The sequence below is a fragment of the Zalophus californianus genome, chromosome 3 (assembly GCF_009762305.2).
Source record: "Zalophus californianus isolate mZalCal1 chromosome 3, mZalCal1.pri.v2, whole genome shotgun sequence".
Taxonomy (NCBI): Eukaryota; Metazoa; Chordata; class Mammalia; order Carnivora; family Otariidae; genus Zalophus; species Zalophus californianus.
Genome location: NC_045597.1, coordinates 100135854 through 100163531, shown reverse-complemented (window position 1 = coordinate 100163531; position 27678 = coordinate 100135854). Strand labels below are relative to the sequence as shown.

Genomic DNA, 27678 nt, shown 5'->3' with positions numbered 1-27678 from the left:
ACCACTGCCCCAGCATCTTGTCTCAGACACCTGCACGGCTTACCTGCTTCCTCACCTCCTTTAATCACACTTAAATTCTCACTGAGACCTTCACTGAGACCTCTGTTTAAACTTGAATACCACTCAGCCTTCCTTGTTTTATTTTTCTCCATAGCACTGATTGCCTTATAACGGAGAATATGATTTCCTTCTGTATTCTTTGCTAATGTCTTTCTTGCCCTCCAGAGTGTAGGTTCCATAAGGTCAAAAAAATTTTTTTTAAGATTTTATTTATTTATTTGACAGAGAGAGACCCAGCAAGAGAGGGAACACAAGCAGGGGGAGTGGGAGAGGGAGAAGCAGGCTTCCCACTGAGCAGGGAGCCCGATGTGGGGCTCGATCCCAGGACCCTGGGATCATGACCTGAGCTGAAGGCAGACGCCTAACGACTGAGCCACCCAGCGCCCCCCAAATTTTGTGTGTGTGTGTGTGTGTTTTCTTTCCACTCCTATATTCTAGTACTAACACAATGTAAACAGTAAGTAATTGAAAGAACTAGACAGGATATGTTTTGAAGAACCAAAGACTTGATGAATTGGAGGTGGGGCCATCAATTAAGCCTCTCCCTTGGTCCTGATGCAATTGAAACTTCCAACTTGAGAAATGAACACAGCAAAACTCAGGATGGTGCCTGCAGCCCAGAGTCTGACTCTCAGCGTAGCTCTTCTCTCCCTGGGAAACACCAGTTTCCTGAACACTGTTCCTTAAATTAGTCACCAGCATGAAAGTCCATTCTGGTGGAGAGGACCCCTTCTGAAATCCTTATTTCGTGGCACCATGTTGATGAATCTTTTAATAAAAAGTTTTACTATTAATAAGCACATGAAACAGCTTGACAATGAAAAACCTCAGTTTTAAATATTGATTAAAAATGCCTTAAAATCTGATCGATAGTTGCCCTAGACTTAGATTATTTACTTACTGGGAAAACACTTGAACCTCATTTTCCCTCGCCTATCAAGTCACAGTGATGTATATGATTTTGAGCCTGACCTGTAAATCAAAATTTCAAACCATCAACATTCACCAAATGCCCATAGTTGCATGTTGCTATTGTAAGCACCACTGGGCTATAAAATAAGTAGAAGACACAGTCTCTGCCTAGATAAGTGGGTGCTTAATGGGGCTTGCCCACATTTCTCAACTACAACATAAAGCAAAAGAGTGATTTGAGCACTAATTTCAAACTCTGTTCAATTTTCACAGTATACATATTTTTGCCTGGTTTTTACACCTATCTGAATCAATGGCTTAAAACTTCCCCCATCAACTTTTCAACTGGTAATTTGTTTATCCAACGAATTATTTCCCCAACAAATACTGTCATTTAGGGTAACTGAACATTTTCTAGCACTTGAGAAGAATGTACAAGACCAGACATAATCCCCTGGGTTGTATTCTTGATGCCTGAAGACTTGTTAATGTATATCTAGGACTACTGTTATTTTTATTTATTTATTTTTTTAAACTTTTGCCCTAATCCTTGTAAGGCTATAACCAGTAGAATGATGTGTGGTTTATACTGAAGTGGCGTATTAAAACAGTTCAAAGTATATTATTATTGAACAGGGCACCTTATTTGATCTGCAGAAGAAACTATTTGAGTTCGGAAAAATAATGTCAGCTTTAGAAGCCATCATTTTCTGTTAAAATAGGTTGTCTTTAAAAAGCATGTTCACGAGAAAATAGGAAAATTATGAAAACTCTTTAAGCTCTAACTGGGGCTAAACTGAGTTTAGCATTTTCTTGTCCAAAAACAAATGTTCCTTTTATCTCCCAAAATGCCAACAGGACACAAGGGGCTCTGCTTCTTCACCAATTACAGGAAGGTTCTCCTTCCATAATCTGTATTCCCAAATGTACTGGGGAATCAACTTCTGACTCCAGACGAATGGCTGTTAGTTCAGCTCTTACCTGCCAATTACAATAGTTTGGGTATCTGTGCCAGTCTCTGGGTCAGCCTGATGATAAGATTACAGGACCTGTTTGTTTAGTTCATTAGCTGAAATTCGTTCCACCTAGACCCAGCATGCAGGGGTTTGGGATGGGGGTGGGGTATGCCAGGGCCTGCCAGGGTGGATTGATTTTTCTTACTGGGAACTGGGAAAGGAAAACACTATTTCGCTTTTGGGATCCCCATTTCCCGTTTCAGTTCCTCTGTTTGGGGCAGACAATGGAAGCCTCTAGGCCCCTCTCTCCCGGAACCCTGTCCCTGTCGCCCCCGTCGCCCCCTCCTCACCATCCCGCCCCTCACCCAACGGCTTCCCCAACTCCCGCTCCAGGCGGAGATTTGTCAGAACCGTTCGGTTGAGACTGATTATGATTGCAGCAGATGGGCTGGATTTGACAGCCCGATCCTAAGCAGCTTCTGATGGGGGTGCCGGGGAGGGGCGGGGAGGGGGAGAAGGTGGGGGGCGGGAATCTGTGGGCCGGAGCCGCCCGGTAGGAGCGCACTGCGCAGCCCCGCCAGGCGCTCCAGGGCAGCTCTTTAACGCGCCTCGGGGAGGAAAGTGGCACGCACACCCGAGGGGCCTCGCTGAACGCGGGGGAAACGTCCCACTGCCGGGCGGGCGCCGAGACACCCGGAGGCAGGCGCGGGGAGACCAGTGGAACACAACAAAGCGGAAGGGCGCCGCGGAGCGCTTGGTGTCCCGGCTGCCGTGGGCTGTGCAGCGCGCGTGGCCCGCGCCACCTCCGCGCGCTCCGGACCTGGCAAGTTTGTCAACTCCGGGCTCTGCGGCCGGCGCCTGGCTGCCCCCGAAGTGACAGCACTGCAGGGTCTGCCCCCAGGGAGGGTGGCACCCACCTCGCCCGCGCCCCGCTGCAAAATGCTCCAGCACAGGCCAGGTAAGGAGACGCCAGCCCCCGCCCCTCCCAGGCGCGCCCCCCGCGCCCGAAGCCCGGGCTTCTCCGCCCGCCTTTCAGCCGGGGTGCTCCCACCGGACCCCGAGGGCCCCGTGCCTCCGCGCCTCCTTCTGCGGTCGCCCTGCATCCGTGCCTCCTCCTGTGGCCTCCTCGGTCCACCTCTGCCCTCCACGGCCCTCCCTGTCTGTCGTCCTTCTTTCCCACCTTACCGGATCCCAACAGCAGGGGGAGAAGTTCGGGGAGGTGGCGCGAGGTTTACGGCTCTCCTCCCCAAGTGCCGGCTCTCCTCCCCAAGTGCCGGCGCTCGGACACCCCTGACACCTGAGGCAGGAAGGTGGGTGGGAGCCGGGTGCCTGTGCCTCATCTATCTCGCGGCTCGCACGCAGTCCGGGCACCACACAACATACACACAGACGCACAACCTCCTTTCCACCTGTGGGGCCTCGCTTTTGTGCTAGAAGTGCAAACGAAAACACTCACACGTGCAGACACAATTCCACGTTGGCATTCTCCAGAGACTCCCGGAGGGCGGAGGGGTGGCGGGGGAGCGGGCGGGATCTTTAGAACCCTGACCCACCCACGCGCAGTACCCGCGCCTCTTCCGCCACTTCGCCTTGGCTCTCCTGTTCAGGTGCCCGCAGAGCGAGGCACCTCCAGGCGGGGACGGGAGGCTGCTGAGCTTGGCAAGGGCATTGCTGTGCCACCAGAAACCCCCTAACTTCCCATCCTTAGAGGCCAGTGGCCAGGTCCGCTACCTGGTCTGGCCCCAGCAGGGCACGCCGCCCTCCACCTGGCACACCCTAATCCCCCCTCCCCCCCACCCTCCATCACCAGTGAGTCCTTGACAGGGTCTACCCAACTCAGGGCCTCTAACCCTGACTGCCCCTCCCTTGCTGCTGCTGCTGGGGCCCCAGCTCGCCAGGAGCCAGGAGTGTGTGCCCTGTTGCTACTGGCAACTGCCTGTGCCGAAAGCTCAGCCCCCAAAGCAGCTTAATACTGATTGATGGGCAGAAATACGATATTTTCTGGAGCTTAGCAGCCGCTGGTGCACAAGCCCTCCCTGCCGCTGGAGCCCTGCAGACCTCCCGGGTAGCAGGCCTTCTTCCTTCCCTCTTCTAGGCCCCACCCCACCCACCGCTTAGGAAAAAGGGGTGTTAGGGTATCCTCATCTTCTAGGGTTAAATTCGGTGCAAGTATTTGCTTTCCTGAGTAACCAGTGGCAGCCCTAGAGTTTCCCTTATTCTCAAGGCTTCCGTTGAGTTGGATAAGTGAGGCGCCTGTTCCTAGACACTACCACCTTCCTTTCTCTTTTCATCCTCCACCTCTTCCCACACCATTTCCTACACGTAGGTACTTAAAATAGATCAACCCTTTAATGACCGGAACTATTAGTACAGAAAAAAAGTACAAAAATTAGTACATAGACGCTTTTTCAAAAAATAATCCATTTCATACCAATATCTCTTCTTCTGCTACTTCTCTCCTCCCACTCCACACCTCTTCCCTTCTCCCACACAGAGTTTGGTCATTTCCACCCCTAGAAAGACACAGCCTGACAGTAAGCCCATTGCCTGGATAAACTTTGCTGCCTTTGTGTTTTGTTTTGTTTTTCATTTTAACCCCCTCATAACCCCCATTACCCTAGCCTTTTTCTAGGATGGCAGCCTTCTCCTCTAAGCCATGGTGAACTAATACAAATTTATACGACTAATGGAAATACCTGCCCCAATCTATACTGCTGCCCCTCCTCCTGAGTACTGACTGCAAAGGACCAGATTTCGTTATCAGAGGATTTATCTTTAGAAGAACTTTTTTTGCAGTATTTCTTTTCAGCAACACAGTGTTTTTGGCAAAGTATTTTCATTATCCAAATTGTCATGCTTAGCTTCCTTTTGCCTGTGGACGGGAATTTGTATAAACATGTGATGTTTTAAAGTCATTCACTTATTCATCCAAACAAAACTTTCTTGAGAGGCTTCCCCTTGTTGGGCACCAGTGTAGGCCCTGGGGTTGGGAATGTAGCAAAGACAAGACCCAAAGGCCTATTAGCATTTTAGAGTCCACATTACAACTGGATTGTGGTTATTGCTATCATGGTTAATATTATAACAGCACGCTACATAGGAACAGGACTTTACAGTTTACAAAAGGCTTTCACAGGCTTTATCTCCTTTAATCCTGGCAGCAGGAATTTTAAATAGCAGTGATTCCACCTAAAGGCCCAGTAATGCTCACCAATCCTGCTTAACCAAAAAGAAAAAAATCTTGCAGATCATCACAACAGCTGATGGAGCTTTAAAACACAGAATAAACAATTCAGAAGAAGCTTAGGAAGCTTAGTTGCTGGAATGTAGCTTAGAGAAGCTGAGTGCAATGCATGGAACATGCACATTCCCAGGAAGGCATCCTGGGAAGAAACTCCATCCTGCGACCAGGGTGGCTCAGTGAACTGAGGGCTGCTGGAGGTGGCCACTTTCCAGGCTTCTGGACTGTTGCCTTATCCGAGCATCTAAAAAGGGGATGAAAGTGTAAGCACAAAGTTGCTGGGAGACTAGCAAATTAAGCGAAATGAGTAGGCAGTGATGTTACTTTCTTTAGCTACAAGGCATTCTTGAGATATCCGCAAGTTGCTAGTATATATTTACTTTAGAAATGAAGCAATTTTCTGTACTTAGAGCATCAAAAGCGAGTTTGTGTGCCTTGGGTGAGCCATATGAAGACAATTAAGGTTTTGGTCATTTTTACCCATTACTTTGAAAACCGGGGATGTCTCAGGTGGATAAATGGCTGTTTTGCTGTTTTAACAGTTATAGAGAGAATGTGCCTAAGGCTTTCATGTAGATGGGTTCGTTTTCTTATCTCCTTCAACATGGAAGAAAGGCTTTTCTCACTTCCCAGCTGTGAATATCATTCATGACTTTTCTCCAAAAGTGATTTCTAGAATCCCGGCTTCTAGTTAGAAAATTTGGTAGGCATTTCAGACATCATGCTAATACTCTTGCTTATCATTTTTGAAACATTTCATTCAAAGTTTCATTAGCAAGGTAGTGTATCACTGAGAGCTTATTATGGCCAGAGGCTGGCTGTGGGTACGACTAGATTAACAGATAACCCAAGAGGGTAATCACAGGGCAAGGTCTGTTACTAGGAAAGAATGAAGATGCCCAAAGAAGCTTTTTACTGTTTAGTGCCATGTGGCTTTGTGGGAACTTTCAGATGTGTAAGGTTTTGTGGTTTTGTGGTGTTTTGTTTTGTTTTGTTTTGTTTTGTTTTTTAGTTTGTTTGCTGGAGAATTTGCTCCCAAAAGCCCATTATTCTGTATTTGGCATTGCCATATGTTATTTTCATTCTTAGAAATTATAGCATCTTAGGTTAGAGCTTAGTTTAGAACTTGTAGGTCAGTGAAAAACACCTAATAAATACACATATGTTTGGCAAGTTAGATGGACCTAGTTGGCCCTCCTCTGACAAACTTCAGCAGCTTCAGGATCCCTGAGGTTTTCAAATGAATGAAGTTGAGTGGGAGGTGCAGTGGATTCCAACCTCAGACACGGTCCTCTGATTTTCCTATTTAACGTGAGCCATGTGAACAGAACAGAGTGGTGGGCACCGTGGTGATGATGGTTACTGTCAGCCTGGTTCAGGGTTGTCAGTCTTCCCCATGATTCTCTAATCCAGGGCCCCATCATTCATTCATTCATTCATTCATTCATTCAATAAATATCTGCTGAGGAGCACATTTAGAGAACGGGCTCTGTGCTCCAAGCCTCCTAGCTTTTGCTGCAGAACTGTGAATTTCCTGCTTAGCCAATTGGCATATTCCTTTCAAATACCTGAGAGTTTTGTCCTCTGGAGTTCCTGTGGGTGTAGTTGAAAGGCAGCAGAATGCGGGTGACGGCGAGGCTTTCTTGCTGCAGTAAAATGCTGCTGAGGGCTGCTGCCTCTGCCTGAGATTGCTTTCTGGATATTAGACTCTTCCACCTAAGTAAGCTCTGTTTTCACGTGCCCGCTTCTGCTCAGACTTCTCAGACCGCAGGTTGTAATGGATTAAGTAAACAGCCCCTGCCAATGTGTTGCTCTTCTCAGAGCATAGCTGTTTCACATTATTTGACATGAACTCCAGAGTGCATTAATGAAGATGCCAGTAACTAGATTCTCAGGTACTGTGGCAGGTGAGAGGGTGGCAGAAAAGGGAGGGAAACTAATCATTTTATGATGTGCAGGAAGATGTTGAAAACAGGTCATAGCACTTACTGCTGTAAGGTAAATCTGTGGCTTCTAAAAGGGATTGTGAACTCAGAGTGTTACTAAAATTGTATGTTTCAATGCAGGTGGTTGAAGGGTTCAAACTTGGGAGTCTTATAGACCTGGGGTCACATTCTCATATCAATCTATGGATGTGATTTGGGCCAAGATTATAATCTTTCTAATTGACCTCAGTTTCCTTACCTATAAAATAGGGGAAAAATATGCATTTGTAAGTTAAGAGTGAAATGTAACATGGATCAAGGACTTAGACTGTACCTAATGCACAAAAGTTTAGCATATGCTATCTGCTAGGGTCTTTTAATCTTATTTTCATATTAGTTGGGACCTTGTTGGACTGTCTTTTTCACATTCAGCTCATCTCTGAATGGTCTCCAAGAACCCCACAGAGAAAAACCATTATAGGGAAGTTATAGTTAAAAGCAATTGCAGCTACTTTCAGAAGGAGCATGTGCCTTCTACAAGTATGATGACCGACAATACCTATTTTCTCTTTAAGGTGCAAATAATTTAGTCCATACAGTAAACCTAGAAAGTTTCACTTAACATTAAATCATCGAATGCCTGGGAACGGTGCTGGGCTGGGTTACACAGGATGCCAAGATGAAAACCACAGTCTGGCTCTCAGCTTTCAAATTCAAAGAGGGGAGGGGTTGATATGATAATTAATAATAATAATACCAGTATAATAATAAGGAGCATTATCATAATAAAGACACCTGTTACTTATTAAGCCCTGGGTGAGCATCAGACACATTCTTTATTATAGGAAGCAGTCTTGCTATTTGTGACACAGATGTTATTTTCTCCATTATAGAGATATTATATTATAAGAACCTTAAGTGCTAAAGTGGTGTAATTAACAAATTATTATGGGTTGCAAAGGGGAGAGTTATCCTTACCAGATAAGCCTACTCCAGGTGGTTTTTGCTGGTGCTCTGAATGAATTGTTTGGAAATGTTGAATGTGATTAATTTAATAACTACTTTATCCAGGGTCCTATTTGGGTTGAACAGTCTCTTGGTTATCTACACTCTGTTCACAGCATTATAGAAATGAGAGAAAAAGAAGATTGGGCTGTGGTAACTAGCCAGTGAGGAATTTAATCCCCTTCCTTTCCGCAGTTCTTTGTTCATTTTCATTGCAAATGCCTCCAGGGAAATATCTTACTTCTTTTGGAAGGTTCTTCCTTAGTCTGAAGAACACATTATCATCAGTAGTTTTGTTATTTTTTTTTAATGGCATGAAATGTAGGCTACCAAAATGTTCTCTAATTTAATTCATACCAACTTTTATACTCACGTGTGTGTGCTGAACAGTAAGCGTGGCATTGTAAAATGACAGTTAGTTCAGCCTCCTTGTACCATTGGCGAGCACAGTATGCAGCACATACTTCACCTGACGCAGATCATTTTGACTTCTCCCAGATCGTTCCTCTTTTGTTTTTACTTGTAATCACTTCTTGTTTTGTGTTTTGGTTTTTTAAATAACCTAAATGTGTTAATATTCTAATCCTGTAGTACTGTTCCCCCGACTGTCTCCCAAGTGACAAGTGTCCAAACTCAGCTGTTACTCTCCATTTTTTTTCCCTAATGAGATTATATAAAATAGACTATAGACTATCTTTTCAGATTTCTGGAGTGGTACTTTCATCTCAGGAACTGTAAATTTGCCTGAATTACTGTAACGTGAAAGAGGAATCACATAGCCTATCTAAATATTTTGTTGTGCATATAAATTTTAAGCTTTCAGAATGATATTTTTAAGGGAAACATGTTTAACTCAAGAAGGCATAGATTGAGCTTTACAACTCACTTTAAGTTCCAGCTTAAAGGAATTACAGCACCCGAAAGTTCTAGTCAAATGCAGCATTTCTATGTATGGGCAGAAGGCTCATTTCCTCCCTGACTTCATTCTCTTGTCCATTAAGTGACTCAGCAGATGGTTATTAAGTGCCTACTGTGTGTCAGGCAATGGGTTGGATATGGAGTGACCATTACTCGGGCCCATTATTCTAATACTGGACATGTAGCAACAGAAAGTTATTAGTTCTCAAACAAATAAATAAGCAAAAGAAACATGCAACTTTGAAATGGCATGGTTCTGCACACTTCCTGCTTCTGACAGCTTTTAAATAGTATCTCAAGCTGTCTCATCCTTGTTGTCTCACACACTATTTTTTATTTTTTTTAAAGATTTTATTTATATATTTGCCAGGGAGAGAGAGAAGAAGAAAAAAAAGAGACAGAGTGAGTGTGCACAAACAGGGGGAGCGGCAGGCAGAGGGAGAAGCGGCTTCCCGTGGAGCAAGGAGCCCGATGCGGGGCTGGATTCCAGGACCCTGAGATCATGACCTGAGCCGAAGGCAGATGCTTAACTGACTGAGCCAGCCAGGCGCCCCAATTTCACTAAGAATTTAGAAAGTAGAAACCTTTGTCCCTCTGTACCTCATAGTTCTGATTTTCCCTGAGACATTTCCAGGTGTCTCTTTTGCTCAATGCTCAATGCCTAGTAGCTGTTCAATAAATATGTGTAGAGTAGAGGGCAGGAAGAAAAGAAAGAAGGAAGGAAACTTAGGAATTTACTGTATTGGGAATTAGAAAAGTATCCGATTTGGGATGTTTTCTTCTGCTGAAAATCATCATGTCTATCTAAGACCAGGTTAGGGATTGTATCTTCTTTTCCACCAGACAATCCCCTTTTAGGTTTTGGTGTACATGGCCTTGGGTCGGTGGTTTCTCCTTAGACATTTCAGCACTGGTAATGATTTTATAGAAGTTTTAGAATCCTGATGCTGCTTTGTGGACATCCCTCACCCACTCTGCCAAATTTCAGTTACTCTTGAGAGTTTTATTCGGTCTTGACAGGGTCTCCTTCTTCCGCTTCCTATACTGACATATATGCAGAAATCCCCCTTATTTTCGTGGAAGGTTATTTTTTGAACATTTGCACTGCCCAAGATCTTGTCCCAGGTTTTATGGATTCATAATAAGTCATCACAAAATGCAGTTAGTTATAAGTCAGTTATAAAATAAGTTAATAAGATACAGATGTCCATGAGGGGCTTTCTATCTAGGTGGAGTGTGACATACCTTCTAAGGTACCAAAAACACCCAGTGTGGAGCTGGTGAAATAGAAAAAGGAAATCAAAGTAACAGGAGGTTGGAAGAGGAAGTGATGAGTGAGGGTCAGTGCGGTTGGGATAGGCCTCCTGGGGGGAAGGAGAATGTGAGCTGTCCCCAGTGGGAGTTGGACATGAGGAAAGAGGGAGAAAGAGCGAGCTGATCAGTAGACGGCTTACACTCAGACTCCCAGGCAGGCACTTGGGGCAGCCCTGGAAGACAAGTGGGAGCTGAAGGTGAAGAGGTGTAGCAGGAACCCCTTCATATGGATCAATGCATGCACGCTAAGCAATTTCAACTTTATCCTCTGGGCTGACATTTCCCAAAGCATATTCACCTGGGATGGTAGTCCTGCTGGATGTAGGTGTGTAAGTCAAAACACAGCCCTATGGTTCAAAGTAGGAAAAGCTGAGAGAAAGCTTAAATTTTTTTTTCTCTCCTGCAGCAGGGCTCAGATGCTTAAATAGGCTAATGTGCATTAGTCATCTCTAAGTGTTTCCCCAAATATTTTTAATGTCTGAAATCATTTGTAATCGAGCATCTTGGGAGGGCAGATGTCTGTGGAACCTACTTTGGGAAATGCTATTGGAGGCCACTGGTAATTTTGAGTCACAGGCCAAATGGGTGAAATATTAGGAAAATGAGCCTGAAAATGGTGCATAGGGGGATCTGAGGGGAGAACACAGGGCTATTTGGAGACTGACTCTGTCCAGCAGGACAGAGGCCTGGGGTAGGGGGTGGCGTGAGAATGGGAAGGAAGGGGTGGGTAGGTTTCACGAATTACTGGAGTGTGAGAACCCTCACTCTTTTTTGAATGGATCAGAAGAAAAAAGTGGCCAAGATGGGAAAATCAAGAGTGGCTCCAAACGTTAAGATTCTTTTGCATTAGGAGCCACATGTAGCCAATTCCCTACAGATTTCTGAACTTCTGTATCTTTTACCTGACACTCAAAAGCAGTGAAGTACTCTGCACATACTCTAAACTTGATGAGATAGTGGTGTTTTTTTGTAGGCACACACGTTTTTTTAGAGGGATGCTCTGTAGTTCAAATAGTTCCTCAAGAAAATCTGATTAAAGCATCGCTCTGCTCTTGTAAGCCTTATATCAGGTGTAATACACTGCCATAAGTGACCGCATGTAGTCTTTATATCTCCCTGCTTTGGAAGTGGCCTCTATACACAAAGGGGCTGTCCACAACGCAGAGAAGAGACTCTGCACCCCGCTGTTGGGAATTTAGTTCTTTGTCTGGCTCAGAGCTACTTTTGTGGGTTTTCCTCAGCATGGGGAGCTTTATCAGAAATGACAGTGGACACCATACAGAACTCACACAGATTTTGTTGTCAGCTCTCTTGCGTTTATTCATCCCTAGAGATGAAAAGATTTCACTGCATAATGTTGAGTCCCATTTGTCTGCCTGGTCTCCAAGGACCAGCCTCTTGGTCTGTTCATAGTCTTCACATTCTGTTTAATCTGTGCACAGGAGTTACGCTTCTGGCTTTCGGCTGTTCGCATAAAAGTGCACAAAATAATGATTTTTCTTTTTCCATGATTATTTTTTGTCTTTGAGAAACGTTCTTAACACTCCTTTCCAGAACAGGCAGTAGTATAATGCAGTGGTGTAAAATGAGAAGCTTCACTGCTTTTTTTCTAGAATTGTTCATTGGAATAATTAGTTATGATAAGCTTCCCAGTTTCCTTACATATTTATGAATATAAATGCACTTAACAGCTTAATAACTCATTTATTCCCTTCTCTCCGTTCCTACACCTATTATAACCCTGTTCATCTATTCGGAAGCTTGCAAATGATCCAAAATAGTTGTCTTAATTAGTGTGACTATTTCTGAATATTTTTCTCTTTTATTGTTGGAATTCCATAAAGGGTCTGAATCCTCTCGATTCTCCAGCTATATTGTTTATTTGCACTCATGGCCTTGATAACCCCAAGTTGTGTTTCTGTATGCTTTTGACTTGACGAATCTCTGCCCATTGGTGTCTTATTGTTAAGTTAATGTACATTGTATAGACACAGCAGTGTCATTGAGCACGCTGACTGCTTCAGGCCCAAGAAGGTCATATTGATGCCACAATTCTTTATTTGGCTGTCCACACTGGCTAAATTCATTACATAATTGCAAAGCCCCTTCTTTCCTTTCATGGGTGGTGATTGCATATGCGCAACAAGTGTGTTACAGAATAATAGCTGTAGAGGGACTATGTGTCCAGCCTTGTCCAGCTGATGTTATTGTTGTGTTAGTCGGGATTGAATTACTGCTACTGTTGTGTGAACCTAAGAGAGAAAGCATGGAGAATGAGGGAAACAGAGAGGAGGGGCACAGCTTAGAAGGAGGTACCTGTCTGGGCACATTGTCCATGGCCCTTAGTGTGCTAGATTTAAATAGAAATTCTTGCTTTTTTTTTCAGCTAGAGAATGTGTTTTTCTTTCATTAGTGGTAGAATGATAATGAATGCATAACAATGATATATCTCTACTGGTTCATAAATGGCCATATTTATTTTGTAATTCGATGGTTACGATACACTCAAGATTTTCATAGATTTTGTTTCTTTTTTAAAACTGCAATTGAATATGCTTGTAAGAGTGTTGACCTTGCCTTTTTACATGTAAATTTAAGAGTATTTTTCAGAGCCTCATACATGTTATTTGACAAAAATAAAAGCAAACATGAAAAGTATAGTACTGATATGTTTATAACAATAAAGCAATTGTAACAGCATTTTAAGAAGGTTGGAACAAAGACATGCCAAATCGACTGTAATCACTTCACAATAGTTCTGTGGGCACAACTTTCCCTAATGGGGTTCTTAATTTTAATGATGGATTTAATTCGCTACCGTCTCACTGTTTCTATTTTTATGTAATCAAATTTAAGAAGAGTGTGTAGGTTTCCCTTTTGTTCAGTGAGTCAGGGAGAATGTCATATAAGTATAAACATATACATGCATCATACTTACTATATTAGTATACAGATGAGTACCACTTCCCAGAAACTAAGTCATACGTCCAAAATCAAATAGATCAGATTATATTTCTAACTTCATCCTTAAGTTTATTTAAAAGTTTTTGTTAGGACATTAAACTGTGAATGCTTCATTTAGTCTTAATTTACCCATTTACTTTCAAATAGGAACCACAATATTTAGTTTATTCCTGTAGTAGAAAATGTATACACTTCGGGGTCTTTGGAAGACTATCATTTCAACTCTTTAAGAAAGATCATGTTCCTTCCCACTGTCATTTTATACTTAGGAGTTGGTACATAATTTGTTCATTAATACAACTCTTTATTATCTTACTCTGGTACTAGATTTTTCTTCCAATAAAAAAATGTCTCCTAAATGGGTGAGACTACTAGTGACACCATTTGGTTTCCAAAACAAAAACTGCTAGAAGGGTCCTTGGGAGGACTCTTAGGGCTCTTAGCTGCCACTGCCCACCCAGGGGACAGAGAGTTTCTCTTGATGAGGATCCTTTTATCTCACTTCATTTGATGGAACAGATAACTTCATATATTCACTTCTTGCCAGACAGTCAACATAGCCATAATCTGTTTTGTACCTAATTTCTGGTATTCGTTACCACTGGGAGACCTCTTTTTGCCCATGTCAGGACTGTGAATATTCTGGACCTACATTCCCGAAAGTCGTTGCTTATATCTTAGTTTTCCCTGAGGAACAAAACTCACATAAATCAGTGGATCAAAGGGCTGGGGAATATAGCATTCACTACAAGCCCAAAGATTTCTGTTTCTCATAGTCTTGCCTCTAAAAATGTTAATAGAGAAGTATTGTATTAAATAGTCTTTGAGTTTATTTCATGTTTTTTAAAAAAAGTGACATGTCTCAAAGCTCTGGAAACAAAACAGTATTTATGTGAGTATTTATCCTGGAAGGAGGCAAGAAAATACAGATAGTTGAAACTGACAACTTCTGGGATAACTGTGAAGGGGTGAAACCTCAAGTTAATTCAGCAACAATTCTTTACATTTTGTAGAAAACTTTTTTTTTTTGGAAAAGTCCCTCATATTCAGTATTTCATTTTGATCCCACAACAGCCACAAAAATCTAAGAAGACACTTTATTATTTTCATCTTTTATAAAAGGAAACTTTTTTTTTTTTTTTTTTGGTAATCAAATTGCTTGTTCAGTTTCACACAGCTAGTGATTAAGTCAGAAGTCAATTTCAAGTTTCCAGACTCCTGGTTGCTATTTTCACTGTAACACTTGGCTTCTGCTTATATTATTTAATATAGGTGTCTAATAATCAACAGCACTTTTTTTTTTTGTTCAACCCAATCCTCTAACTCTGTAATAGAGACCAGTAATTATGTGATATGTTTTGTGAGAAATTTAGCACAGTTATTAAGAAAACGGGTTCAGCATTGACAACTGGATTTCAAATCCATCTCTACCTGGCCTTGGGTAACTTAGTTAACCTCACCCAACCTCCTGTATGAATTGGTGTCCTAATGCCCTTCAACAGACTATAGTAGTGAATGTTAATTTAGGTGATGTATGCAGAGGGTGAGGACTATAGTGAAGATTCAAATGGTGATAGCTCTCCTCATCCTCCTCATTGTTACTATTATCTATTACTCTATAATAAATAATACCCCAAACTAGGGTTTAAAACAATTACCACTGTACTCTCTCTCAGAGGTCTGTGAGTTGATTTGGCTTAGCTGGGTATTTTTTCTTTCCTCATGTTGTTGGCTGCGGCTGCAGTCACCTGGGGACTGGACCAAGATGGCTCACCACATGTCTGGGGCTTTGGTGGGGATGACTGGAAGCTGGGCTCAGCTGGGTTACAGATGTGGCTGGGTTGGTCTCATTCCATGTGATTTTTCCGTCTGGTCTCTCTAGGGGGACTTCTTATATGATGACTCAGGGCAAAAATAGAACCTTCTGGACCTCTTTAAGGCTAAGTCCTACAAGTGGTAAGATGTCACTTCTGCCATGTTCTATAGGTTCTAGTGACTCACAAGACCAGACTATTTTCAGTGAGGGGGAGGGGATTAAACCAGGGCATGAATACCAGTAGAATGGGTCATTGGTGGGCCATCTTTAGAGACCAACTCTCAGAGTCCTCATCATCATCTAAAAGTTTTAGGGATATCTTTCCCAGGCTTTTGCAGTGAGACCATGAATATGATAACACTAACCTGACTGTCAGCAGATTTCTGTCTCTCTCTCTGTCACTCTGGGAGTTAATGGAAGGCTGATAACCTGGTTACTCTTCTAAAGAACATGCTCTAGTCAAGCATTGTCTGTCGCTATGAGGTTCACATGGTAGAGGAGCTGGTAGAACATGTCTGGGAGGGATTTTGTGATAATACCAAATCACATCTGAATTTATAAATTTAAGCCAATTTTGCATGTATTTCCCCCTTTTTTCCCTCACTATAATATACATGGGTTTGTCCTATATCCCCATTTTATAGATAAAGAAATTGAGACTAGGAACTTCACTGACCTTCCCAATGGCACAAAGCTTGAAAAGGCAGAAATAGAGTTCCAACCCAAGGCTTCTGCAACAGGGACATTGCCTCCCCATCTGGCTTCCATCTGAGGGATCAGCGTGATGAAATAGGGCAGGGGATGGCTGTGGTGGGAGGTGGGAGTGGCAAGGGATTCTAATGAGCAGAGGGTATTGAAAAGAAGATTGGGGTGCTACATAGGATATGAGCTTGCAATATGTTTTCTAATTTCACAGCTTTCTATTTTGTGAACTCCAGCCCTTCACTCCTCTCTTCTATAGTTTTTATTTATTTTATTAGTGGGATATACTATCTATTCCACAGAAAGGGAAAGGATAATACTTGACTTTACCACTTTGTAGGCTTGTCACCAGTGTAATTTATCAATTTGTAAATTATGTAAAGCTCCAGCAGAGTGCCTGGCATATAGTAGATGTTCAAGACATCTCTGTCTTTTTACTTCCTCCTTTATATCTCTTAAGGACTCTGCTTTCTCAGGCGACAGAGCTGAACACAGGTATTTTGTAATGCATGAAGCATTACCAGTGTACTTTGTGTCATCATAAATGAGTGGGTAAAGTTGGGGGTTGCTTGCTTGATTTTGCATCAGGAATGATGTGATGGTTGCCCACTCCAGAGACAGAGGCAGCTTTAGAAAGCTTGGCATCTTTATCCTGAAACACAGAATCAGTGATTCTGTCAGAGGGCTGGGGATGTGAATGGATCCCTGTGTCCCGAATGAAGGTAGCAAAGTCTTCACCTCACTTGTCAACAAAGTTGTAGTCTGCAGACCCACCCCAGGGCTGCTACCTGCTTAAGAAGGGTGATGAAGGATTGTGACTTGCTTTTGTAAATGGCTCCTTCAGAAGATTATTCTGGACATTGGGGTGAATTCTACCAGCCTCAAATCATCCCAAATTTAAATTTGTAGGCATCATGTACTAGAACTTTAGAAGCCTTCTGGACTCTCCTTTCTGTTGGCATGTTGAAGAGACACGCCTTTTGGTGGTGCTCCTGGGCAACCTGACTCTGGCCTCAGAAACCTCTGGTCCATAAAAGGGATGGCCGAGCTCACTCCCCGAAGGATGCTGGAGAATGTCAGTGTACCTTCCTTTGCCTGAATCAAGGTCAGGGTACAATAAATACATCCTTGGAGTTTAAAAGTGACCCTTATATGACAGCAGTGCCCTGCTCAGAGACCTCTCATGGTCTGATGTGTCTCATGTGTCTCTGCTTGGCTGAGACTAGAAAGAGAGCCGTGTGCTGAGAATGGAAGCCCAGAGGGTCTCCCCTCTCCTCAGTTGCTTCTAGGCATGGTTCCGTCGAAACTGACATGAGCCTAGGCATTTATTTCTTCTTTTTAGAGACCTCTGGAAAAGTGATTTTATAACTTTTTTCAGGAACCTTTACTGCCAGGAGCTGTCTCCTCATAACTAATAAACATCTCTCCAGCCTGAAAACCAAGCTTCTGTTCTCTTGTTTGTTTAATCAGCAGATGCGGGGGTTAGACTGTCATCATCTTGTGAATAATGATGCTTCAGGTATTGGAGGGACATTATTAACACACTACAGCTAACTTCCTGTACATTATGCGGTTCCAATTCTCGAAATCAAGGTTTGTGAAATAATTTTTTCCTGAAGAAATTAAAAAACTATTTTTGTGGGTATGGCCAAGGCCAAACATGAGGACACTTCCTCATAGTTTGAGGATCTAAGACCTCCATTGCAGAGAACCAGTCAAATAAACAAAATGCAGTGGATTATTCACAGAGCAGAAATCGTGCTTTTGTATCCTGTCTGATCTTCATTGCTATTAAAAGGAATAAACTTCTAAAAATAAATGTTAAGAGTTTGTGTTTCTTTATATGTACTGATTTTATCTGCATTTTCTAAACCTCATGTCTAAATTCTTACTGGGTAGCAAGCTTCTGCTGTAGAAGTTGGGTATGATGCCTTATATGCTTTAACATGCTTTTATGAGGAGGAGGGCATCTGCCATGTACTGGATGCAGTGTTTATTAGTATTGTTGTCCTCCTTAAGATCCCTGTGACTGCTGAGGGCAGAGCTGTATCACCCAGCAAGGACAGGCCTGACCTGTCTTTGGGAACTCAATGGCAGTTTTAGGGTCTGGGTCAAAATACATACATTTGTCTGTTTTCTGTTCTATTGCTCTGATGAGGACTCACAGCAGACATTTGTTTTCAAGTTTAATAGAAATAAATCTGAGAGAATTTGTTCCCAGCGTGGGTTCTGTTCCACTGAGAAACTAGCAGGCAGCGAGATACCCAGGAGGGCAGAGCCTGCCTCAGGAGCAGACGGCCTCGTCCTCTGCTTCCCTGCGAGGTTTTAGGAGGCATGCTTGGCACAGTTTCTTAGCACAGTTTCTTAGCACCCCTTCCATTCTCATGCTTGGCACAGTTTCTTAGCACCTGGTGCCCGGGTTCATCTCAGCTGCAAGACTGTGAACTCAGGCAAGGAAAGCATCATGCCCACTCCTGTGGTGCGTGCCAGGTGAGGCAGAAGTCCCAGCCATGCAGGGGTCTGGCCAGGGGTGAAATGTCAAAGTGGCTGAGGTGGGTGGCCCTGCTCTGCCTGTCCCCACTCATTTGGGGCCTGGGCTGCTCGCCAGCTGGCCCACCCCAGGTGAAGGTCCTGCCAGGGCGTGGCCTCCCAGGGCCCGTCCTGGATGCATGTTTCCTTCCTCCATTCTCCATGGCATGTTTCTCTCTCAGTCCTGCTTCCTTGAGGCACTGCTCACTGGTCAGCGCAGCAGGAGATGAGTTGTTTCTGTTAAGGGTTAATCACATAGCTGTGGGTTATTAGATACTCCCTTGTAGGAGGTATTTGTACATTTCATCAAAACCCCAAAGGCTTAAAATGATTTCCCTTATGTTCTGGAGTCTATTTCCTGATGTCCTTCCAGGAACCTGATGTTTGCAGATATCTTTTTATTCCTCTGGTTTTAAACCTCACTCCTTAGGTTAAAGTAAAGCCAAAGACTCCTGCCTCCAAAGACTCAGCCAGGGCCCTCCCTGACCGCCTCCCTTCCATGTGCATTGTCCTAGTCAGCTTGGGCCACTATAGCAAATATCACAGCCTGGGTGGCTTAAAGAACAGACATTCATTTCTCATGGTTCTAGAAGCTGGAAGTCCAAAATCAAGGTGCCGACAACCAATTTGGTGCCTGGTGAGGGATGTCTTCCTGGTTTGCAGCCTGTTGCCTTCTCATTGTGTCTTTTTAGAAGGGTGTTAATCCCATCCATAAGGGCTCCACCCTCATGATTCATTATTTCTCAAAGGCCCCACCTCCAAATACCTTTGCGGTGGGGTAGGGGGGGAGGATTAGGGCTTCAACATATGAAAATTTAGAGACACAAATATTAGGTCCATAGCAGACATCACATGCCTCCTCTGTAGCTCTCATAATATTCCCTGTAGTTAATCCGGGGTCAGATAGTCAGCTTCATAAATATAGAGACAGTTGTTCTTTAATTGAAGGAGCAAGAGAACAAAGGAAGAAGGGTGCTGGGATCAGGTCAGGCTGGGGTCGGTGGTACCCAGAGCCCTCTTGGAGAGTGTATTAGTGTTCGGTGGCTGCTGTAACAAATTACCACACCTTTAGTGGCTTACAACAACACAGATGTGTCAACTTATAGTTCTGGAAGTCAGTAGTCTAAAATGGATTTTACAGTTTTAAAATCAAGGTGTTGGCAGGACTGTGTTCCTTCTGGAGACTCTTGAGGAAAGTCGATTTCCTTGTCTTTTCCAGCTTCCGGAGGCCCCCTGCAACCCTTCCAGCATTTAGAGCACTTTGACCTCCCCTTCCATCGTCACTTCTCCTCCTCTGACGCTGACCCTCTTGCCTTCCTCTTATTATAAGGTCTCTTGTGATAAAATTTGGGCCACCCGCATAACCCAGGATCATCTCCCCATCTCAAAACCCATGATTTAATCGTATCTTCAAAGTTCCTTTTGCCATGTAAGTTTTTCACAGGCTTCAGGGGCCAGGATGGGGACATCTTGATGGGGTGGGGGACGTTATCTGACCTAGCAAAGAGTTTTTGTGAGATAGAGATGGTGTCAGCTGGAGTACATGAAAGTTAGAGCTGTTCTTTTAGAGAACAGAAATGTTCTCTAAAGTGGGGCATAATGGTGACCAGAAAAGGCATGAAGAATGGAAGGAAGAACATGTTTATGATGGATTAGGCTGTTCTGGGGCTAAAGTAAGAGGTATGGGCCAGCAGTCCCTTTTAATAGAGGCTCCATCTAGCAGCTTGTTATGCCAGGCTAAAGACACCCTGGTGACATGGCTTCCACAGAGCAAGGAACGAAGTATAGGATACAGAGCCAATGCTCAGCAAGAGTGTGCTTAGGGGCAGATGAAGTTAATTTCCTAAGCAAAGCTGAGGTTTGAGTAATCCCCAAAGTATGTACCAGGACCTTGGCTTGCTTGCCACTCAACTCTGGTCATCCATGTAGCCTCACTGGTTGAAGGGGATACTTTTAGGTCAGAGTCCAACCTACGCCAGGTGCCATGGGGCATGGCTCCCTCTAGAAATCCATGGAGGATCCTCACTCAGCCAGGCTGGGGTTGCCCAGAAGATACTTGCCCACTTCAGAGAAATTGCCTAACTGCCTCTGTTCCCTCAGAGGTGTGCAATGGGGAAAGGACCACCAGCGCTAGACTAGGGTTGGTCTGGGCACAGCATTTAAGGAGATATCCCTCTGGAACAAACTCACTAAGCCCTTCATCTGTCTGTTTGGGGCCTTTGTCTGACAGCTACATTTGCTGATTGGTGATAAAGTTCCTTCCTCACTTCTGTGTATTCCAAGTGAATATCTGTAGTGATGTTTTCTACGCTAGAGTTGTGAATATAAAGGTGTTAGATGTATTAATTTTTGTAGCAGAGTCATGGCCAGAATTGGTAGAGGTACAGGTTGTGATGGGGGATGTGGCTTCTTTCCTTTTGGGGTATTCAAAGATAATTTAGTAATTACTACTGTATTTTCCCATTGCTGCTATAGCAACTTACTACAAACTTAATGGCTTAAAACCACTCAAATGTATTATCCTACAGTTCTGGAGGTAGAAATCCTAAAATCAAGTTGCTGGAAGGGCTGTGTTCCTTTTAGAGGCTCTGCGGGGAAAGATCCAGTCCTTACCTTCCCATCTTCTAAAGACTACTCACATTCCTTGGATTGTGACCCACTTCCAGCAGTGGGATCACTCTGATGTCTGGTTCCATTGTCACATTTCCTTCTGTGACTCTGACTCTTCCGCATCCCTTTTAAGAGGACCCTTGCAACTACATGGAGCCCACCCACATAATCCACAGTAATCTCCCCATCCCAAGATGCTTAACTCAATCATACCTGCAAAGTCCCTTTTTCCATTTAAGTGAGCAAATCCATACATTTGATGATTAGAATGTAGACATCTTTCTTTTTTGGCGGGGGGGGGGGGGGGGGGGTAGTGGATTATTTTGCTAACCACAACTACCAAAATGGAGATATGAAGGCATCAGGGATGTGATACACGTTGTGGGCTGGGGGACAGAGGGTGGCTAGTCCGGGACAAATGAACTTGAAAGAATCTAAAGAAAAACCTAAGAAAGTAAGATACTGAGAAACATCCCAGGGTGGTGCCAAATATAAAACTCAGTAGTGAGGAGAGGGAGGAGAGGATTATTTCTCTTGTTACTGAGAAGGTATAAATTGGAAATTCGGGAAGTAAGAAATAGGTTTTCCCAAGGACCCTAGGGTTGGGTCTGTTGACCTGGCAGGTGAATAAACAGGAGCAGTGGAGGTTTGACATGTGCTCTGTGCTGAGTCAATCTTAGTAAAGGATGCCATTGCAAACGTGTCAACTCTTCAGCTAAAAATAAAACAGGATTTTAAAGCCAGAGTGCAGTGCTACCATTATCTAATCATGCCCCTGTGTTTTATAAAATAGAGAACAAAAGTGTAAAAAGTTCAGATGTGTTGACCAATGACACATGGCAAGTTGGTGTCAGAATTTGGACTAGAAACTGGGGCTCTTGGCTCCCCTCCTGCCTTTTTTCCAGCATGTCAGAGTTCTTCCTCTGAAACTCTCTCACGTGTCACTGACCCATGTGCCATACTGCAGAGGAAGGCCATGGGAGGGGGGCGTGTGGGGCAAGGACACATGCCCACTGTCTCCACCTAGAAACAGCAGGTTGCTTTTGGTTTTGTGGAGCCCTCTGTGGTTTTGTTTAAGGAAGAGGACAAAAATCCTTTCTGAGGGCAGTGGGACGTGCATAGTCCCTGTGCAGTTGCATGTAGATTTAGGAACGGACAGTCTCGAAGAAAAGCAATGCAGGTCAACTCACCCTCTTGGTCAGTGCGGCGTTATAATTCCGTCCTCTTCTGAAAAATGGCTTAATGACATTAGAAGAGGTCGTGTGACTGCCTCATATGAAAGCAACTGCACACCTACAACTTCATGACTGCTTCCCTTTTAGCAGAGAGCGTGTTTTCTAATGAGGCAGGAAGAGAATAGTTTATCTAGAATATCCATGCAGCTTTGGGGCATACATCCCTAAGCCGCTTGGAACACTTCATCAGTAAGGTGATGGGCCAATAAGAAGCGATGAACACATAGCCGGCAGAGAAGCTGCAGAGACCCTGAGAGGACCTGAAGAGTTGCAGTTCCTTTTTCCTAATATAGCAACATCTTTGAAAGTATTTCAGTGTAGTTCTGGAACAAGTCACAGGAGACAAACCTGACTTTAAGCCACCTCAGCCGAAAATGGGATGTGAGGGGAAAATGATTACGACACCACAGGATATGGGGAAAGATAGATCTAGACAGAAGAGGAAGTGAATATGCACTTGAGAATAGTCCATGCCTGCCTACTTCTGGGTCTCTGGGTTTCAGAATGAATTGAAGGCCTTCTCTACTCCCAGTATAAGCTTCTATAAAGGAAACATATAATCATATATTTAAGTGGGTCTTTAAATATTCATGCATGTTGTCCCACAATAAATGCTTTGTGTAGCTGATTGGAATGCTTTTACTGCATAAGACCTTGGGCTCCTAGTGAATTTCCCTTTTAATTTAAAGTGATGATGGTGGCTGCATGGGTGGAGGCTGCTTAGGGGGTGTTAATGTCATGCTGTAAAATTTGAAGGGATTGGGAAATTTTTATGTGATTTTAATTGGATGCTGCAACATTTTGAGGGGGTGGGAAATTAATATAGAATAAAACTGTTCTATGTAAAAAATTATTTTTAACATTTTTCAGAGTCTTTAATATCAATATTACTAATGGCTCTCTCATCAAACAGCCATCAGCCACCCTGAAGCTAGATTTGTAGAGTGAAAATGTAGAAACATGCCAACTCTCAAGATAGTTTAAGGGAAGACAAGTCATAATCCTGCCCCGAATTGCCAAGTATTTGACCCTTCTTAGGCAGGGCCATGTATATTAGGTGTTTCCAAATGGAATGCAGCTTAAAAATACAAACTGACATTACATTTAATAATACATGGGATGTCAGTGATTGTATTCACAAGGTTTCAGCATTTGTGATCTAGAGCAGGTGGGAAGCAATGAATGTAGGACATGGTTAAATTCCAGCCTTGTTTGATATTGTTGAAAGGAGTGCTGGGTTGAGGAACCCTCAAGAAGCAGGACACTCAGAGAGGAGTAAATAACCCTAAAGTTAAAACACAAACTGGAGAGAGTCTGAATGTCATCTTAGTCTAGGCTCTTAAGTTAGACTCTTAGGCTAGATGCAATACTGTGGCTGCTCATTTACTACGCATCTATTCATCATTTAAGTGTTCTTTGTCACACATTCAAGCATTTCCTTGTTCAAATGCATTTTTACAGGACAATTATAGAGGAGTGTTTTTCCAACTTTTTTGACTTCAAACCACAATAAGAAATACGTTTTATATTTGATCTCAGTACCCATTTACATGTAAATACACACACACACCAAAGTTTAATGAAACAATGCTATGCCACAAAATGAAATGAAGGAAAGTTTGATGAGTTAGTCATTAACATATATTGATTGCTCACTTTACCTCCAGCATGTCTCATCGATGCACTGATCCTGGCAATTGGCTGAAGGATCAGTTGCAGTATGTACATTCTTGTTAAGGATTTGTGTAGTGCTGTGGTGTTTTCAAGTCTATCCCATTCTTAAGGAATATTGGTTACAACAAAATGGTGGCAGTAGAATGATGTTATTTATTTGGGAGAGAGGGAAAGCAAGCATGAGCAGGGGATGGGAAGAGAGAGACGGAGAGGGACAAGCAATGAGGGAATGCATCCGAGGACTCCGAGATCATGACCTGAGCAGAAGTCAGATGCTTAACTGAGCCACCCAGGCGCCCCAAATAAATAAATAAATAAATAAAGATTTTAAAGATTTTATTTATTTATTTGACAGAGAGAAAGAGAGTACAAGCAGGGGGAGTGGCAGGCAGAGGAGAGGGAGAAGCAGGCTTCACACAGAGCATGGGGAGCCCGATGTGGGGCTGGATCCCAGGACCCCGGATCATGACCCAAGCCGAAGGCAGTCACTTAACCAACTGAGCCACCCAGGTGCCCCCAAATAAATATATTTTTAACAAGCGTTTTTCATGTCATTATTCTGTCCGAGGGTGGACAATGAGTTTTCTTTTTTTCCCCATTAGAGTACAGTTTGGTGTTGAGTGTTTTCTTCCCTACTGGCTCCTCTTCACCTACCCCAGCATTCTCCTTCCCTAGAATCATTCTCATTGCTCTCTCAGACCATTGATTGAGCTCCGCCCTTGTCTCCTTGCTCACATCCACCTCTTCCATAGACCTTTCTTGATAATTTCAATCCCCAGCCATCTTTCTCAGTCCATACAGCACGGCTATTTGAGTCTGATAGCTGCGGGCCCCAGCATTATAATCATGTAGTGTCTGCTATCATTCTCTCTTTTGTTTCTTTGATAAGATTAAATTAGTGCTTCTTTTCCTTGGGTTATAAACTCCTGGAAAGCAGGACATTTTTTCCTGTGTTTATAATTTTTTTCATCATTCCTAAAATACCGGCCGCAAGTACTTGCTGAATACGTGCTGATTGATACTAATTGTGCTGCTGTTGCCTGTTGACATTCTCATGTTTTTCTCTCCATGCTCTGACTTTAAAATTATATGGTTGTTGAAAACGGGACTGGTGCCTTTGATTTTTTTTGAGAACTTTTTGACACGTATCATACATACAGAAAACATACACATCAAAAGTATTACCACATTGATTTTTTACAATGTGGAAACACCCATGTGACTAATCAAGGAAAATAACCCAAGAATCTACCGCATCATTTTAGTCATGGTAAATACCGTCCTGATGTCTGTAAGCATATTTTGGTTTTCCCGCATTCGAACTTTGTACAAATGGAGTCATTCCATATCTACTTTTTGTTTTCTCTGACTTTGTTCACTTAGTGTTGTATTTATGATATTTGCCTTTATTGTTGCAAGTAGTTGTAAATTGATCATTCCAGTTAGTGTGCGGTATTCCATTAACTGAATGCACTACAATTTAGTTCTACAGTTGACTGTTGATGGGCATTTTGTTATTTCCTGGTTTGGGGTTTTCCTGAAGAGTATAAACTGCTATAGAACACTCTTGTACATATATTTGGTGAACATGGTTTCATATTTCTAATGATTATATTCTTGAGGATGGAATTGTTGGCTCTCGAGTATATGTGTGTTGAGCTGTAATAGATGCTGTCAGTTGACCAAAATGATTGTGCCAGTTTAGACTCCCACCAACAACATATGGGAGTTCTGTATTCTTCACATCTTTGCCGATAGACACTTAGTATTTTTCTTTCTTTCTTTCTTTCTTTCTTTCTTTCTTTCTTTCTTTCTTTCTTTCTTTCTTTTTCTTTCTTTTCTTTTTCTTTTTCTTTTTCTTTCTTTCTCTTTTTCTTTTTTTCTTTCTTTCTTTCTTTCTTTCTTTCTTTCTTTCTTTCTTTCTTTCTTTCTTTCTTTCTTTTTCTTTCTCTCTTTCTCTATCTCTATCTGTCTATCTTAGTGGGTAGTAAACAGTGTTGTATTGTGGTTTTATTTGCATTTCCCTGATGGCCAATGAAGTTGAGTCCCTTTTCAGGTGATCCGCTTTTTTGATATGGTCTGTTCAAGTCATTTTCCTGGTTTTCTATTGGGTCATAGCTCTTTTTTCTCATTGATTTGTAATTGTTCTTTAAATATTATGGATTCAAGTCCTTAAGTGGATATAGGTATTACAAATATATATTTAATATATAATACATTTAATGTAATATAATATAGTATGTATACATGTAACATGTATACATACATAAACTCACTCCTTTGCTTACCTTTTTGTTTTTCTTGAATGTGTCTTTTGAGGAAGATCTCTTCATACCATTAATAAAGGTGATGTGTCAGTTTTCCATATTTAAGCTTAGTATCTGCTGTGACTTCTTTAAGAAACCTTTGCCTGTTTCAAAATCATGAAGATATATGTTTTTGTGTTCTTATTTTATTTTGTTTTTATAGAAGCTCTGCTGTTTTACCTTTTAGTTTTATATTTGTTGTCCCTGGGGAATTGATTTTGATTTATGATATGAATAAAGGATCAAGAATCATTTTCTTTTTCCTGTGGATATCCAACTTACCCAAAATCATGTATTGAAAAGACTGTTCTTTGCCAGATACTTTGCTTTTTCATCTTTGTCATATATCAAGTGACTGTCTATGCGTGAGCGTGTTTCTGACTCTGTTCTATGGGTCTAATTGTTTATTTTTTGCTTCAAACAGACAGTTTCACTTTTCTAGCTTCATCATAGTTCTTAATGCCGTATATCTCCTCTAGCTTTGTTATTCTTGAGGATCATCTTCAGTATCATATCCAGCCTTTAATTTTTTTTTTTTTTTTTTTTTTTTTTTTTTTTTTTTTTGAGGAGGCTGACATCTTTATTGCTTTAGAGGCAGGGGCAGGTGCTCAGGAGCTCTTGGTGGGGCGGGCCCGCTTCCTCTTCACCATCACAGGCTTCTGGCTGCGCAGGATGGCGCTGGCTCTGCGAATGGCAGCCGTGCACAGATCTGGGCGGTACTTGTTCTTGCGGATCATGTGCCGGATGCTGCTGAGGGTGGCCCGGGCATTCTTGTTAATGGTGGTTCAAACGTAGGAGGTGGCGGGTTTCCGCTGGCCGGATCTCCGCTTCATGACTACCACCACACCTTTACCATCGGCCGCCGGCTCCACGCCCACGGTCTTGCGGTGAATCAGCCCGTTGTAGCGGAACGAGTTGCGAGCCTTCAGGTTGTTGGGCTCAGTGCTGTAGGTCTGCTTGTTCCTCTTGATCGGGAAGCTGGAGCAATTCCGCACGACCATCCACCGCAGGTGGGCGGACATGGCTGCGGCTCCTCTCGCTACGGCAGCCGGAGACGGAAAGAGCAGCCTTTAATTTTTTAGGTGTCATGCGAACTGTGAGCAAAATAAGATTCTATAAATAGGCTGTGATACAATTTATGAGATTGTTTGGGAGGTTAAAGAGAAGGATGGCACTGACATATTCTATCAGAGAAAGTCGTGCATGTCGCAAGGTAATAGTTACTCAATTACAATTTTGGAATTGAGTTCTTTTGGGGGTTTGGTGAGAGAACGTTTTATACAGAAAAAATAGGTTCTGAGGGGATTTGCCTGAGGAAAGACACAATGAAGATGAATAAGATGGTATTTATTTATTTTGACAGAGAGAGAGAGAGAGCGAGAGCAGGAACACAAGCAGGGGGCTCGGGAGAGGGAGAAGCAGGCTTCCCGCTGAGCGGGGAGCCCGATGTGGGGCTCAATCCCATGGACCCTAGGACCATGACCTGAGCCGAAGGCAGACGCTTAACGACT

General features: G+C 43.0%; 2 protein-coding genes across 2 annotated transcripts in view; one reads left to right on the top strand and one right to left on the bottom strand.

Annotated features, from left to right (window-relative positions):
* Positions 1-27678, top strand: part of NCKAP5 (NCK associated protein 5) — an 878246-nt gene that overhangs the window by 300678 nt on the left and 549890 nt on the right.
* LOC113920709 (60S ribosomal protein L28-like) lies at positions 26694-27225 on the bottom strand. Its single transcript, XM_035726884.1, has one exon. The coding sequence runs from the start codon at positions 27187-27189 to the stop codon at positions 26953-26955; it is 237 nt and encodes a 78-aa protein (XP_035582777.1). The 5' UTR covers positions 27190-27225; the 3' UTR covers positions 26694-26952.